At 37.3% G+C, this 17,390-nt stretch overlaps 1 protein-coding gene across 4 annotated transcripts in view; it reads right to left on the reverse strand.

Moving 5' to 3' along the window:
* The window catches only part of LOC123688605 (putative epidermal cell surface receptor), a 31,916-nt gene that overhangs the window by 9,203 nt on the left and 5,323 nt on the right, over positions 1 to 17,390 (reverse strand). For all 4 annotated transcript variants that reach the window (XM_045627197.1, XM_045627199.1, XM_045627196.1 and 1 more), the window contains exons 2-4: positions 3,990 to 4,304; positions 2,739 to 2,951; positions 992 to 1,115 (exon numbers count right to left, since the gene is read on the reverse strand). In XM_045627197.1, coding sequence (XP_045483153.1) covers positions 992 to 1,115; positions 2,739 to 2,951; positions 3,990 to 4,304 — 652 coding nt within the window. The remainder of the gene's footprint in view (positions 1 to 991; positions 1,116 to 2,738; positions 2,952 to 3,989; positions 4,305 to 17,390) is intronic.

The following is a 17,390-nucleotide window of genomic DNA, read 5'->3' on the forward strand; positions in this document are numbered from 1 at the left end:
TTTAAGTTCGCATTACTGTTCAAGATGGCGACCAATTTAACAGCTGTCAAGTGATTTATTCTCAGTTTGGTTTGGCAATTCATCATGAATAGACTCACGCCTGAACAACGCTTGCAAATAGTGCAATTTTTTTTCGAAATAAATGGTTCTGTGCGGAATACGTATCGCGCACTACGTCCATTTTATTTTGTTTGAAGATGAAGCGCACTTCTCGTTGAATGGCTACGTCAACAAACAAAACTGCCGCATTTGGAGTGAAGCTAATCCTCAAGTGTATGTCGAAACACCGTTACATCCAGAAAAACTGACTGTTTGGTGCGCTTTATGGGCTGGTGGAATCATTGGTCCGTACTTCTTCAAAAACGATGATGGCCAGAACGTTACAGTCAACGGTGATCGGTATAGAGCCATGATTACTAACTTTTTCATTCCGGAATTGAACAACCATGATGTCCAGAAGCTGTGGTTCCCACAAGACGGCGCAACATGTCACACAGCTCGTGCCACAATCGATTTATTGAAAGACACGTTTGGTGACCGCCTAATTTCACGTTTTGGACCTGTGAATTGGCCTCCAAGACCTTGTGATTTAACACCGCTAGACTACTTTCTGTGGGGCTATGTAAAGTCATTGGTCTATGCGGATAAGCCACAAACCCTTGACCATTTGGAAGACAACATTCGCCGTGTTATTGCCGATATACGGCCACAAATGTTGGAAAAAGTAATCGAAAATTGGACGTCCAGATTGGACTACATCCGAGCCAGCCGTGGCGGTCATATGCCAAAAATCATATTCAAAATGTAATGCCACAAGATTATCTTGCGGATAAATAAAATTCATGTCAGTCGAATAATCCATCGTTGTTCTATTGCAATTTAAAGTTCTATAGCTTCAAAAAAACACTCTTTACTTTACTCATTAAGTATATACGTGAGTACTAGACACTCAATGTTATATCAATAATTATTGCTGTTTTCTAGTTTTTACCTTGGTTTACAAACAACATTACCACCATTTTCACAGGTGCATGTTTCTTCACATCCTCTGTGGAAAGTATCCCCTTTGGTGTAGGTCTTATTGCCATCATGACAAACTATCGAGGGTTCCGTAGCTGCAAAAAGAAGATTTCAATTAAAGTTGGTGCACAATGTAAGTTCTAACTTCAGAAAGATCATCAATTTCTATAGCTATGTGCGTTAAGAAGAGAATCATACTAGTCATACCCTTTCAAATTCACCGAAGTCAAATAGTTGATCTCCTATATCAAAATGAAGATCATTCTGAACAACTTTGGTTTCGTGTTTGTATGTTGGTCGGTGTGTCAACAAATTCTAATAACAGCCCCAACTTCTAAAATTCCCATCTGATTTTAAAGGAACCCGGTGAGGTGTTTTTTGTTAACCCGAGATATGGCATTGAAGGCTAGCAAAACCTTGGAACAACATCACAGCTTGGGACAAAAACCCCACCGTTCTAAGACTTCACGCTTTCCTATCGATATGGAGAGTTTATATAACTAAAAACACTGAGTTGTCATACTGACGATTCCATTAGTTGTCCCAGGATGAAAAAACACCGCGAACACAAGAGAAAGGGTGCATCATAAAAATTGCTGAGAATGCCTTCCATTCATTATTATACTGAATCGGGGTCGTTACGGCTCTGTTAACCTGCCGGGAATTTTTGTTCTTAACGCTACCTATTCATACAAACCCAGGGAGGCCGTCGATACTGTTAACGAAACTGACGACATCTTCAGGAGCCATGGCTATTAATTTGTGAGTATCCAGAACTGATTTTCCAATGAGAGTGGTTCTTAGGCCAGTCAGCCCCGGACATTTTCACACTATGTGTTCGGCTGTTTCTACCTCCTTTACAGAGATCCTGCAGATCTCATCAACTGACTTACCCATGCGGTACAACAGATATATGCATCGACAGTGTCCTGTCAGCAGTCCTAATATTACCCGAAGCTCAGCTCGTGGTAGCTTCAAGAGCTTTCTGGTTTAGTGTGGTGCAAACACCTCAAAATTCTTTGCCTGAGCAAGACCTGGAGTGTTCCTCCATAGGGTTTTTCCATTGTTCCCCTCCCATTGTCGGACCTCTGCTTTATATTGGTATTTTCCAAGACCAAAGAAGGGCTCGGGACCAAGAGGTCTCAATCTTGATACCTTTTTTGCGAGTTCATTGGCTTTTTCGTTTCCCTCTATACCACAATGCCCAGGTGACCATAGTAGAGTTATTTTATTGTCTCTGGCCAGTTGCTTTATGGTATAAAAGCACTTCCATATCAATAGAGACCCCTAGCTGTATGACTCCAGGGACATTAGATGATTCGATATGAATTTCAGTTTTTCCAGATATAGGGTGCGCGTTGAGGGTCATTCCACTGATACCACTCATATGCAGTGTTGAATCCAAAAATTTTCTTCGGGGATGAATTTCAACTTCTAGAGGTAGTTAGTCAAAAATTCGTCTTGGTTTTGAGAGATACTTTTTTTCTTCGGGAAGTATCGGTCATGCTCCGGCAGGGTAATACCCCCCTGGATTCAACATTACTTATGTGGGAAGGTCAATCCTGGATACTCATGAGGTAAAACCCAAGGCTCCGATGGACGTCGGTTTCATTAACAGTATCGACGTCCTCCTTAGCTTTGTGTGAATAGGAAAGGGTTTCTAGGAACGCACAGTGTCACCAATAAGAAATGAATAGAAATGAGCGAAAGAAACTCACCAGAATTTGCGCAAACCAATATCCCACAACACGGGTCATCAGTGGACTTCTCCTGACACATGGGGTCGTTTATTTTCCTTCCTCTCCGGAAGAGTGGTTCTTGGCACCTATCCCTGCAGTTCATGACGCCCTTGTCACAAGTGCATACCGTATCACAGTCTGTTTCAACCCTCTCTCCATCGTGGTAAGTGAAACCACCCTTTGTACATGAACCTGTGAACAGAAAGAGCATTTTAATAATAATAATAATAATAATAATGCCTTTATTGAAAAGAATAAAAAACATTACAATTCCAAAAAAAAACATCAGAAAAAATCAATCACAGGGCGGAGTTCAGATGGTGATGAAGCCATACACCCCTGCTCTTCCACTCAAACCCTGACGAAAAATATATGAAAAAAAACCTCATTCATCTCGAGACAATAATGATTGAAAAAGAAAAAAAATAACGTAAGACAAAGAAAAACTTTCAATAACTTTCTAGTTTCAAAATTTAACTATAAGTGAGTCATATGACAAAAAAAAAGAGAGAATTACTGATTACTGAGCCCGCACTGATCCCTATAAACTACATCCCTGACTTTAGCTCTGAAAGATGATACAGACAAATCTACCAATGAATTACAAATATATCTGTAATAAAATCTATAAATGAAAAAACTAAAAGATCTCTCAAATAGTTGGTATGTAAATCCTGATTTCAAATGAACCTACAAAAAGAGAAAAACGCACAGGTCAAGAGATTTTGAGCGCTCGTTATTCATGTGGCAATTGTAACCTTGAATATCACTATGGTCTCCGAGGGCACAGCCTCATATCGACGTCTACTTCTGATTCAAACATGAAAATAATTTTTTTCAAAATTTGTAACTTTCAAAGGAAAATGAATCGGACTTATGTTGAATGTTTATAGGAAAAAAATGACCAGAAGTTAAAGTTGTTATAGAGCTTTTAGAACACCCTGTATAAACACGTAAACTTTCAATCCTATTGGATCTGCAACGATGGCAATATTCAATGTTTGTTTATTAACTGAATTTTAACTAAATACTAACTAAATCTCTGTAGATTTCAACTTTATGAGGCCTTTCGTTAGAGAATTATCATATTCACGGCCGAAGGACCGGCAGGATCTAATTTGAGGAAGGATTTGTCATCAATGAATCGAACCTTATCGTTTTGAGGCAATTCCCTACTCAATATTCGAAAATTACGTACATTATAATGAAATTATAGAGAAAACTTCTTACCGTTTGAAGGAGTGAGCATAGAGGGAATGTTGGGTATATGCATTTCTTCTTCTTCTTCGTTTATGGTCACGTCGCTCAGATCGTCCATGTCCTTGTTGTGGAATGAGGTGTTGGATGTTGATACGCCATTGCTTAAGACGTTAGAGGTGAAATTAAGAGCTCTTCCTCTAGGCACATCGGTTTTGACAGAATTCGAGACATTTTGGCTTGGTGTGGTGGCTTCGGTGTGATCCTCGTCCACCATGCTCAAGGCCAGTGGCGTACTGGCCGGTTTTGAGGTTTGGGTCGATTCCAAATCGGGTGTGATTTCGGTATCTGTTGAGAAATTGATGTTATTACTATTTTTTATTAGAGAAGTTCCGGATAAAGTATAATTATTTTAATATTGCTACTTTCTTAAACACATGCTGGGTGTTGGTCGAGGAAATATTAAGTGGGTAGGTAGGCATTATTCAAATTACTGTGAACATTTCAGAGATAGTTGAATTTTTTTCTTGAATAATTCCAAAGATTTGCTATAGAAAATAATGAAACAAAACCGAATAATCAAAGTTTGTAGTTGAAAATTTTAAATTCTGTGTTAATGCCTTTTGAGAATATTTATGTTGAAATTGTGTAGAAATTGAAGTGTTCAAAGATAAATATCAACATAAGGTCATTGAACGATCAAGAAACCTACGTTTTTTATAAACTCATGTAAAGGATAACCAATCAACGGCAAAATAGTATTGAGTAAGTAACATTCACAGAATTCATTTGAAGAGTCGATTAATTCAAGGTGAGCACTGACGTGAAGTCAGGATCCTTTGAGAGCTCGTTATTCATGGGGGATTCTCTTACAAATTAAAATTGAGTATTTGGTGAGGATTATCGTTGAAACATAACATTTCAAACATACCAATTCAACCTATTTTCATTTTAATTACCTAAAAATGAACTTTTGGTTTTCATTGCACAATAGGACAACGTAGACTACATAATATATGGATAGAAAAAGACATCAAACCTGTTACGTTGTTTACGTAAACAAATACACCTATAATTTGGTTATAACAGGTGTTTTTTTTTCGAGGTATATATCTTTAAGTTGGCATTTCTGTTTGAGATGAAGACCGATTTAACAGCTGTCAAGTGATTTATTCTCAGTTTGGTTTGGCAATTCATCATGAATAGGCTAACGCCTGAACAACGCTTGCAAATAGTGCAATTTCATTTCGAAAATAATGGTTCTGTGCGGAATACGTATCGCGCACTACGTCCATTTTATTTTGTTTAGTGATGAAGCGCACTTCTGGTTGAATGGCTACGTCAACAAACAAAACTGCCGCATTTTGAGTGAAGCTTATCCTCAAGTGTATGTCGAATCACCGTTACATCCAGAAAAACTGACTGTTCGGTGCGCTTTATGGGCTGGTGGAATCATTGGTCCGTACTTCTTCAAAAACGATGATGGCTAGAACGTTACAGTCAATGGTGATCGGTATAGAGCCATGATTACTAACTTTTTCATTCCTGAATTGAACAACTATGATGTCCAGGAGCTGTGGTTCCAACAAGACGGCGCAACATGTCACACAGCTCGTGCCACAATCGATATATTGAAAGACACGTTTGGTGACCGCCTAATTTCACGTTTTGGACCAGTGAATTGGCCTCCAAGATCTTGTGATTTAACACCGCTAGACTACTTTCTGTGGGGCTATATAAAGTCATTGGTCTATGCGGATAAGCCACAAACGCTTGACCATTTGGAAGACAACATTCGCCGTGTTTTTGTCGATATACGGCCACAAATGTTGGAAAAAGTAATCGAAAATTGGACGTCCAGATTTGACTACATCCGAGCCAGCTGTGGCGGTCATATGCCAGAAATCATATTTAAAATGTAATGCCACAAGATTATCTTGCGGATAAATAAAATTCATGTCAATCGAATAATCCATCGTTGTTTTATTGCAATTTAAAATTCTATAGCCCAAAAAAAAACACCCTTTATCATCTCAACATTCGACAAACGCGATGAAATACTAAATTTAACCGATGATATTACAACTGCGAACAGTTTCATGGACGAATAAAGTGGATGTTAACAGACTGAATCATTCTCAATTTAGAACACAAACCAAAACATAATAAACTTCGAGTGTATACATTTAAAATTACGACTAGATCTCGTCAAGTTCGACTCTTTAATACTTCCTCATTTTGCCGAAATGAGTTCAATTCACGAATTTACGATTTTAATACTGCGAACATCAAAATAGTAATTCACGTAACAAGTCCGGAAAATAGGGTTTTTTTGGACGAATAGACAAAATTCCAGGACGAGCGTAAGCGAGTCCTGGAAGTCTGTGAGTCCAAAAAAACCATTTTCGGGCGTGTTGCGTACAATATTTTTTCGGCAACCATGTAAAATAACACTATCGCTGCTGCTTTCCATATTTTATTGAGATTGCGATAAAAAAACATGCAAATTTTTGACAACTAATTTCATATGAACTGTCAGCCGTTATCTCGGTTGCTATGGATTCTATGATGCCTTTCCAGCCTAGTCCGGGAAGTACGTACTTTCCGGACTAGGCCGGGAAATGCTACTTTCTCAGAGAAAAAGCGTCCGGGAAGTGAGCACTTCCCGGACGGTTGCCGAAAAATATGCTTTTACCGCCACTTCTCCTTACACTTCCACGCAATTTTGAAGCCTTGAATATGAAAAGACAATAGGAAATGAAATTACCTGATAGAATCACTTTCCTATCTCACTCATAGCGTTATGAAAATTTCAATAGAGGCCATATCTTTCCTGCATGTTCTGTTATTGCGTATTAAAGATGCTGCATTATGTAAAGATGAAAATTATGGTGGTGAAAGTCTACCAGAATAGCAACTAGTGTGTGTGTATGTTGAGTTATCTGCCCACTTAACACTTAGTATTGTCTGCAATAACCTATTTATTATTCCAACGCAATTGCTTATTACTCCTCCTAAGTACCAATTAGATGTTTATATTGTTTACACGCTTTAATGGAGTTTTATTGAAGAGCTTTCCCTCTGATTTATATCGTTTTGGCAATTTGGAAATTTTTCTACTTAAGAGTAAGAATCACAGCAAATTTTCCACCATGGTTTATTATTTTTTCATCCATCGAGAAATATCTCAACAAGTAATGAGAAAAGCTTTGCTAGGGTGGAATTCTTTGTGACAAAAAGATAATTAGATATGATATGATATTATTTAATTACTTAAGGGTCCTAAAAAAAATGACGAAATTGCTATCAGAGCTGTTGCCGATACAATTCGAGTAGTTTGGAGCTTCTAAAGGGTGTTTTTTTTTAGAGCTATAGAACTTTAAATTGCAATAAAACAACGATGGATTATTCAATTGGCATGAATTTTATTTATCCGCAAGATGATCTTGTGGCATTACATTTTAAATATGATTTCTGGCATATGACCGCCACGGCTGGCTCAGATGTAGTCCAATCTGGAAGTCCAATTTTCGATGACTTTTTCCAACATTTGTGGCCGTATATCGGCAATAACACGGCGAATGTTGTCTTCCGAATGGTCAAGGGTTTGTGGCTTATCCGCATAGACCAATGACTTTACATAGCCCACAGAAAGTAGTCTAGCGGTGTTAAATCACAAGATCTTGGAGGCCAATTCACAGCTCCAAAATGTCAAATTAAGCGGTCACCAAACGTGTCTTTCAATAAATCGATTGTGGCACGAGCTCTGTGACATATTGCGTCATTCCCAATGATGCTGCGAATTCTTGTTGCGTTTGACACGAGTCTCGATCAAGTATTGCCTCCAATTCTGCATCTTCGAAAACCTTCTCTCTTCCACCACCATGCAGGACGTCAAAATCACTGTTCTTAAAGCGTTGAAATCACTCTTGGACCGTTATTTTACTAATAGCGGCTTCACCATAGGTATTTGAGAGGATTCGATGAGCCTCAGTCACAGATTTCTTCATATTAAAGCAGAAAATTCAAGCCCCACGAAAATGGGGAGGATTTGGCTCGTGAGCTGACATGTTTAATTGAAAATAACTTCATGATGAAGATATAAATCGATGATAATTTCGATGGCGTTATGTTTACAAATACCTGAGCTTATTGTATGACATCTACAATCTATGTATTTATTTCGACTACCACTTACATTACAATCACCATTTGCAAAAGAAAAATTGTACACCTATTACATTCAAGTGCCTGGTCATTTCATCTTCTTAATCTTTGAAAACATTTCTTAAAAGGAGGAAAAATACTTGTCCAAATGCAAAAGTTTCTTCCTTGCGTTAATCCACCCGAATTACCATTAAAAATATGGATTTGGATATTTTCAAATACATTGTGACGGAGAAAATAATAAACCCAATTGTGAAATATGCGACGTTTCTAGATCACCGATAGCCATAGCCCCCTCTACTGCCTGATTCGAATCCGCTGCTTTCCAAATGACGATCGATGGTATCTTCAAACCGAACATTCGTGAGTGGCCAAGGTTATTATTGACTTATCTTTTATTATCGATTTTGATGATGCTTTTTGTGTGACGCAATATTGATCGATAGGTTCCGGTTCACTTAGTTTTTTGTCTTAACGAAGCGGTTCAGCAATCGTAGGTTAGTTCATGTTAATTCTCTGTAATGTCCAACTGAATTAATGCAGGTGTGATTCATGGAGTGCTACGATCTTCTGATTAGCATCTGGTAGTTTTCCTCAAAACGATTTGAAGGAGTGGATACGTAAACAAAGACTAGCTACAAGGCTTTTTATTCTGATTGCAGGAAGAAAACAGTATTGTCTTGAATAAAATTACTTTATGAAGTTGAGTGGAATATACTAGTATTCAATGAGACAACAGAGATAATCACTGATGTGAAGTCTGTAGCTTTTGAGCACTCGTTTATTCAGGTACAAATTGCAATTGTTATTTTCTCCCAAATAACAGAAAATCGCATTTACAAATTCTCCGATGAAAAATTTGATAACTCAATTATCACCCTAGAAATGGTAATGGACATTTTTAATTTTTCACCTAAATTTTAGGGCGAAAACCTAAACTTAGTTTCCTAAAAACTAGCCAAATCTATCGTGACGTCTTATGCAAATGTCTGTTAAAAAACAGATCAATAGGTTATTATTTAACAGTATCAAAAATATTGTTCTTTCAACTTTTTAATAACTTCTTATTCTGGTGCCACTTCTAACGGGTGTTTTTTTTCGAGGTATATAACTTTAAGTTGGCCTTACAGTTCAAGATAGCTACCGATTTAACAGCTGTCAAGTGATTTATTCTCAGTTTGGTTTGGCAATTCATCATGAATAGACTCACGCCTGAACAACGCTTGCAAATAGTGCAATTTCATTTCGAAAATAATGGTTCTGTGCGGAATACGTATCGCGCACTACGTCCATTTTATTTTGTTTAGTGATGAAGCGCACTTCTGGTTGAATGGTTACGTCAACAAACAAAACTGCCGCATTTGGAGTGAAGCTAATCCTCAAGTGTATGTCGAAACACCGTTACATCCAGAAAAACTGACTCTTTGGTGCGCTTTATGGGCTGGTGGAATCATTGATCCGTACTTCTTCAAAAAAGATGATGGCCAGAACGTTAGAGTCAATGGTGATCGGTATAGAGCCATGATTACTACTTTTTTCATTCCTGAATTGAACAACCATGATGTCCAGGAGCTGTGGTTCCAAAAGGACGGCGCAACATGTCACACAGCTCGTGCCACAATCGATTTATTGAAAGACACGTTTGGTGACCGCCTAATTCCCTAATTTCACGTTTTGGACCTGTGAATTGGCCTCCAAGATCTTGTGATTCAACACCGCAAGACTACTTTCTGTGGGGCTATGTGAAGTCATTGGTCTATGCGGATGAGCCACAAACTCTTGACCATTTGGAAGACAACATTCGCCGTATTATTGCCGATATACGGCCACAAATGTTGGAAAAAGTCATCGAAAATTGGACGTCCAGATTGGTCTACATCCGAGCCAGCCGTGGCGGTCATATGCCAGAAATCATATTCAAAATGTAATGCCACAAGATTATCTTGCGGATAAATAAAATTCATATCAATCAACTAATCCATCGTTGTTCTATAGCTCTAAAAAAAACACCCTTTACTTGGCTAACAACACTGAATAGTTCAACAGGAATTGAAAAATCTGTCAATTATCTCATTCTTCCTCGTATCATCACCGGAAGTCGTCGTAGGAGCCACGGAGGAAGTATCCAAGTGGCTACCACACTACGTAATTAATCGCCAGAAGAAATAACGTAGCGACCTATTTAACCGACACAGGTTTGCCAACCTAACTGCACACCAGTTCCGTACACTCGACGGTTGTTGACTCAATTGCAGCCTTCACAAGGTTATCAGTTGGCGAATTGAAAGATACGATCGACGACAAGGATCAACCGAAGACGTTACTCTCGAGAACTTTCCCCGATTTCACCGAGAAGTCATCGATGAGTTTTTTCATTCTATGCACGACATATTGTATCTTATCGTCGTCTATCTTTTCTATGAACGTTTTTGTACGAGCAGAAAGCGTCGGAATGATATCGACAAAGTGAAGTGCCTGCCATAAAAGAAGATCGTGCCTAAGTGAAATTTCAATTTGGAATGGTCTGCGAGTAGAGTTGATTTGTCCTAGAAGGTTGATGAGATCATTGGGTCTGTTAGGTTATGAGATTCATAGATTCGAACATAGGAAATGTGTTGTAAAGGGTGTTTTTTTTAGAGCTATAGAACTTTAAATTGCAATAAAACAACAATGGATTATTCGATTGGCATGAATTTTATTTATCCGCAAGATAATCTTGTGGCATTACATTTTAATTATGATTTCTGGCATATGACCGCCACGGCTGGCTCGGATGTAGTCCAATCTGGACGTCCAATTTTCGATTACTTTTTCCAACATTTGTGGCCGTATATCGGCAATAACACGGCGAATGTTGTCTTCCAAATGGTCAAGGGTTTGTGGCTTATCCGCATAGACCAATGACTTTACATAGCCCCACAGAAAGTAGTCTAGCGGTGTTAAATCACAAGATCTTGGAGGCTAATTCACAGGTCCAAAACGTGGAATTAGGCGGTCACCAAACGAGTCTTTCAATAAATCGATTGTGGCACGAGCTGTGTGACATATTGCGCCGTCTTGTTGGAACCACAGCTCCTGGACATCATGGTTGTTCAATTTAGGAATGAAAAAGTTAGTAATCATGGCTCTATACCGAGCACCATTGACTGTAACGTTCTGGCCATCATCGTTTTTGAAGAAGTACGGACCAATGATTCCACCAGCCCATAAAGCGCACCAAAGAGTCAGTTTTTCTGGATGTAACGGTGTTTCGACATACACTTGAGGATTAGCTTCACTCCAAATGGTGCAGTTTTGCTTGTTGACGTAGCCATTCAACCAGAAGTGCGCTTCATCGCTAAACAAAATAAAATGGACGTAGTGCGCGATACGTATTCCGCACAGAACCATTATTTTCGAAATGAAATTGCACTATTTGCAAGCGTTGTTCAGGCGTGAGTCTATTCATGATGAATTGCCAAACCAAATTGAGAATAAATCACTTGACAGCTGTTAAATCGGTCGCCATCTCGACCAGTAATGCCAACTTAAAGTTTTATACCTCGAAAAAAACACCCGTTACATGGTTCCATGGTCATGCTCATTATTTGGTGGGATCAGCTCGGCATAGTGTATTATAAGTTGTTAAAACTGACTGAAACAATCACAGGCGAATCATAAATGTATAACCATTTTTTTACAATAAAGCCTCGAATTTTGGAAAAAAATAGGTTGTACGCCTATGTATTATCACTGGTAACGCTTGGCTTGGTACTTATCGAGTAAAGTGTTAGAATCCTAAATTTATATCCATTGATATTTGACGACAACTATAATCCTCTATGCCTAGAGCCTTGAACTTCTGTATTCCTAATTGAATAATCTATACTGATGTTTCTAAATTGGTAAAATCGATTATACCACGTGAATGTTTCATTGATGTTTTCTTAATAAGGTTTCAACAAATCCTTCCTGTTTTGGCTTTGTAGAGAACGTTGAGTACTTGGAAATCAGTGGATTATTTCAAATGTATAAACTAGAAAACAATGAACCAATAAAATTATTTACCATTATGAATCAATTTCCGGAAATTATAGGTAGGTATATATTTAAGAGTCTATGGATTAAATACCACTCCAAATTAATACTTATTTTATGAAATCGTAAGATTATTTCTGCAATAAATCAAAACCACACATATGGGTACCGAGGTACTAAATATAGAGGAATACTGATGTTGGAATTACAGTGGAAAAATTTGCGCCTCAGTCTATCATTAATTTTAATTTTCATTGCATTAGTTCTTCGAAACAATGGATTATAATCTCGAGAATGCTCCTATTACATTTATTGGTTGATGGTATAAAACTTATCGATTTGGGTGCATATAAATTACGATTTCATGGAAGAATTTATCCAAATGACTTTCTAACATAGCATGGATTTCAGTAGGGTATTTTTGCTGAAATCTCTAGTTGGCCATCTTCCTTGATATCGTTCTTCAATAGTTTTGAGGCCCTGATGGAATGTCTACCCCTGTTCTTCACTAAATTCATCCAAGTTATCTGGTAAGTTCGCAAAACCAAAGCACTTTTTCTTCGTTGTGAAGCACCTTCTCGGCTTGCAATAATGAAACATGAGGAAAAATATAAGCTGTTGGTACAAGTCAGTATTGTGAAAAATCTAGGTTTGTTGATTTCTTGTCAATCTTGGGAATTAGGTATTCCAAAAACGACATAACATCGTTTTTATATTTATCCGAGTATTTATCGTGTATGAAGACTTGGGTCTTATGGCTTTGAAGGTTCAATTAACAAAAAAACTGAAACCGGTCGATCTTCGTATCTTTGCTAATTGGATCCTTGAAATACATAAGAATGATCTCGATTTTCATCGAAATATCATCCCATTTTCACCTAGGAGAGTACTTTAACGAGCATTTGAGGCTTGAAAATCCTCTCCATCCTCAACGGTTGCTTTTTTGTGCTGGAGTTGCTTTTGGACCTTATTTATTCGAAAATGTGGCTGGTGCAACCGTAACTGTGATTGGATTGCGCTATCAGGCTACGATGAATGATTTTTTATATCCATAATTGTGAGATATTGATGTAGGCGACTATTATTTTCAACAAGACGCCGCTACGTTCCACACAAGTAACAATACAATCACAATTTTGAAAGAAAAAGTTTATTGGCCTTGTTATTCCTTGAATAGGCCAACGCTGATCCCACTAAATACTGAGCATGATCTTGGAACCGTGAATATTCGGTTTGGCCGTCGACGTGGAAGCATGGCCGGGATATCCCCATGATTTTCTGCGCTTGGGATTATCGTAATGAATCCATTTTTCATCTCCAGTCACAATGCGATGCTGAAATGCCTTTCATCTTTGCCTTACAAGCAGCTGTTCACAAGCAAACAAACGCCGTTCAACATCTCTCGGCTTCAACTCGTACGCCACCCAATTTCCTTGTTTCCGAATCATTCCTATTCCCATGACTTTCAGGTGTTTCGAAATGGCTTGATGAGTCACTCCCAATGATCCTGCCAATTCTTGTTGCATTTGACACGAGTCTTGATCAAGTATTGCCGCTAATTCTGCATCTTCGAACACCTCCTCTCTTTCACCGCCAAGCTGACCTTCGACGTCAAAATCACCGTTCTTGAAGCGTTGAAACAGCGTTCTTTCACTAATAGCGGCCTCATCAAAGTTATTTGAGAGCATTCGATGGGCCTCAGCCGCAAATTTATACATATTGAAGCAGAAATTTAAAACCTCCCGCGAATGACGAGAATTTGGCACTAGCCAAATTCTCTATGATTTAATCGAGAACAACTTTATGATGCAGAGACAAATCAACTAATAATTCGATGGCGTTATATTTACAGATACCCAAGCTTATTGTATGACTTCTACGATTTATTTATTTCGACTACCACTTACCGCTACAGCCAATCATTGCGTTGTACATCTTATATGTATATGAAACCTTCTAATGGAAATTAGATTGTAAGTTTAAGTAGGAATATTTCAATTCGACCATTAAGGATATATATATTTCTTTAATTTTCACTACTATCAGAACAAAGGTCAATTAACCTGTATCTGTTGGCGTTTTTGAAATCTGAACATTAACAATCAACAAAATTAGTTGTTTGATTTCCGGCACCATTTTTTTTTATTTCGTTGGTCTGTGTTATGAGCGCATTTGTTTTTTTATTATTTTGTTAGAGAGAATCTGTGCTTCCTCAGTTCCCATGGTAAACACGCCACTGATTACCTGATCAACAGTTGATTGACACGAACCGAACACAGTTCTGATGATCACTGATTAGCGTTCAATCAGAGCATGACCAGACTTTAGTCTAGGTCATAGTCATACATCGATTCTAATAGATTCCGAATGTATTAAAACTCCTCCATTCAGTGGATATAGTGGTTGTTCATTACCTGAAACGTTCTGATAAATCGTTCGAAAGTCCTTTCTAACTGATGGAAATGACGATGAAAGGAAATGGAACCAAAGATGTTTCAGATCATTATTCGCAATAACAATGTGATACGGGCGAAAGCAATGAAGATTTCGAAGAGAAAGAAAGTTCAGATCCATATTAAATTCACGAAAATTAAGAAACCGTTGATGAAGAACATCAGAGAACGTTTTGGTAATAGAAAAACGTTCAAAATGCGTTGATTTGTATGCCAAATTGCCAAAGTAAGGTGAATCATTTTTGTACAGTTTGAATGGTTGTTCATTTTTTGGAGTATTCTATTATAATGAAAGATTTAGAAATAATTTATATAATATTTGAAGGGTGTTTTTTTAGAGCTATAGAACTTCAAATTGCAATAAAACAACGATCGATTATTCGATTGTCATGAATTTTATTTATCCGCAAGATAATCTTGTGGCATTACATTTTAAATATGATTTCTGGTATATGTCCGCCACGGCTGGCTCGGATGTAGTCCAATCTGGACGTCCAATTTTCGATGACTTTTTCTAACGTTTGTGGCCGTATATCGGCAATAACACGGCGAATGTTGTCTTCAAAATGGTCAAGGATTTGTGGCTTATCCGCATAGACCAATGACTTTACATAGCCCCACAGAAAGTAGTCTAGACACCAAACGTGTCTTTCAATAAATCAATTGTGGCACGAGCTGTGTGACATGTTGCGCCGTCTTGTTGGAACCACAGCTCTTGGATATCATGGTTGTTCAATTCAGGAATGAAAAAGTAAGTAATCATGGCTCTATACCGATCACCATTGATTGTAACGTTCTGGCCATCATCGTTTTTGAAGAAGTACGGACCAATGATTCCACCAGCCCAAAAAGCGCACCCAACAGTCAGTTTTTCTGGATGTAACGGTGTTTCGACATACATTTGAGGATTAGCTTCACACCAAATGAGGCAGTTTTGTTTGTTGACGTAGCCATTCAACCAGAAGTGCGCTTCATCGCTAAACAAAATAAAATGGACGTAGTGCGCGATACGTATTATGCACAGAACCATTATTTTCGAAATGAAATTGCACTATTTGCAGGCGTTGTTCAGGCGTGAGTCCATTCATGATAAATTGCCAAACCAAACTGAGAATAAATCACTGGACAGCTGTTAAATCGGTTGCCATCTTGAATAGTAATACCAACTTAAAGTTATATACCTCGGAAAAAAACACATGTCATCTTGAAATTAACCCCGATGGATTGGATTTGATAGTTGAATTTTATGATTGAATTTGGATTACACAGGTCCAGATTTGAGTTCAATAACTTTGGCGTCGAAGAGAACAATTTTTTTCATGGAAATAATTCATAAACACATATATCCTAAAGAGTTTCGTTTTCGAAATATTGAATTGAAGTTTGAAAAAAAAATTGGTTTTTTATATATAACTCTAGTAGTATTACATTCATCGTTTTAATTTTTAGGTATTGAAATCTAGATAATGTAATGTTTCGAATGAGGTAAGTGTCTTCTGCTTAAATTATCCAGTGGCGTAGATATAGGGGTGCGATGATACTTCTCCTACTGTTTTACTATAAATGTTTTTTCTTAGAATGTATCGTTTTCGAGAAAATCGAGTACAAAACAAAGACTATCTACAAAATAAATTATGGCTTCTCATTTTGCAAATTTAAAATCGTTCAATTTTGCGTCGATGCGAGGTGTGTGTATGAAGAAATGGCTGTAAATATCTTTATTGTTTAAGTGTCTGAAATGTTGAATTAAATGTCATCTGAAAGTGTTATAATAAACTAGGCCAATTTTTGTTCTTTCATTTATCACTAATTTTTTTTTGCTTTATGAACGATTTTCTCGAAAACAGTAAATTCTATAAGAAAAATTCAAGAGATCTTTTTTTTTAATAAAACTCTGTTGATTTCAGAAATGGAATAACAGTAGATTTTCAATAGGAAAAGGATCATCGCATCCCTATATCTACGCTATTGGACAAAATTCTAATTCGAAACACCATATTATCTAGACTTCAATACCTAAAAATTAAAACAATGAAGATAATAATACAAGAGTAATAAGTAAAAAACTGTTTTCTCTTCAAACTTCAACACCCTGTATCTCGAAAACCAAGCATGTTAGGATATATCTTCATATAAACTTTTTTTTAAGAAAAAAGTTGTTTTATCCGACACCAAAGTAATTGAACTAAAATCTGGACCATCCTGTATATGACAAGATATAGCATTCATTAATAATTACTAACAAGAGAAAATATTAATTGGTTGCTTTTATTTCTTTTATTATTATACGTTTGAACAACAAAAATTTTGCTACCCGGGAGCACTAAGATATCTTTCGAATGAATTTCGCAGAAGAAATAGTAGTTTCTATTCGCAGAAAAGCTTTTATATCTTTAACGAAAAAATTCAGTCTCGCTCAAAGAAAATCTGATTTTATTTCATTCAAACTAGATTATAAAGACTCATAAACCTCTGAAGAAGAATAACTCTTTGTCACTTCTTTGAAATACTCCAACTTAGCGTTTGGAATTGCCCCAAGGCGAATATTTTGAGGACCGCTGACCTCGATGTTTGAGCTTCCAGTTAGAACAATCCCAAGTCGTGAAGATTTGCCAGAAATTGATGAAATGGCCGTTGAAAGCGCTTCATTCTATAAATGAACATTACGACACAAGAAACAGATAATAAAATATTGGTATGCAAGTTTAGGATAGAAGAACGTAAATTTCTCTTCCTATTAAATGAAAGTTATGTTTTGTGGTCTGACAGAAAGCCTGTGAGCCAAGGAGGAATGAAG

The sequence above is a fragment of the Harmonia axyridis genome, chromosome 1, assembly GCF_914767665.1.
Source record: "Harmonia axyridis chromosome 1, icHarAxyr1.1, whole genome shotgun sequence".
In the NCBI taxonomy this organism is placed as follows: Eukaryota; Metazoa; Arthropoda; class Insecta; order Coleoptera; family Coccinellidae; genus Harmonia; species Harmonia axyridis.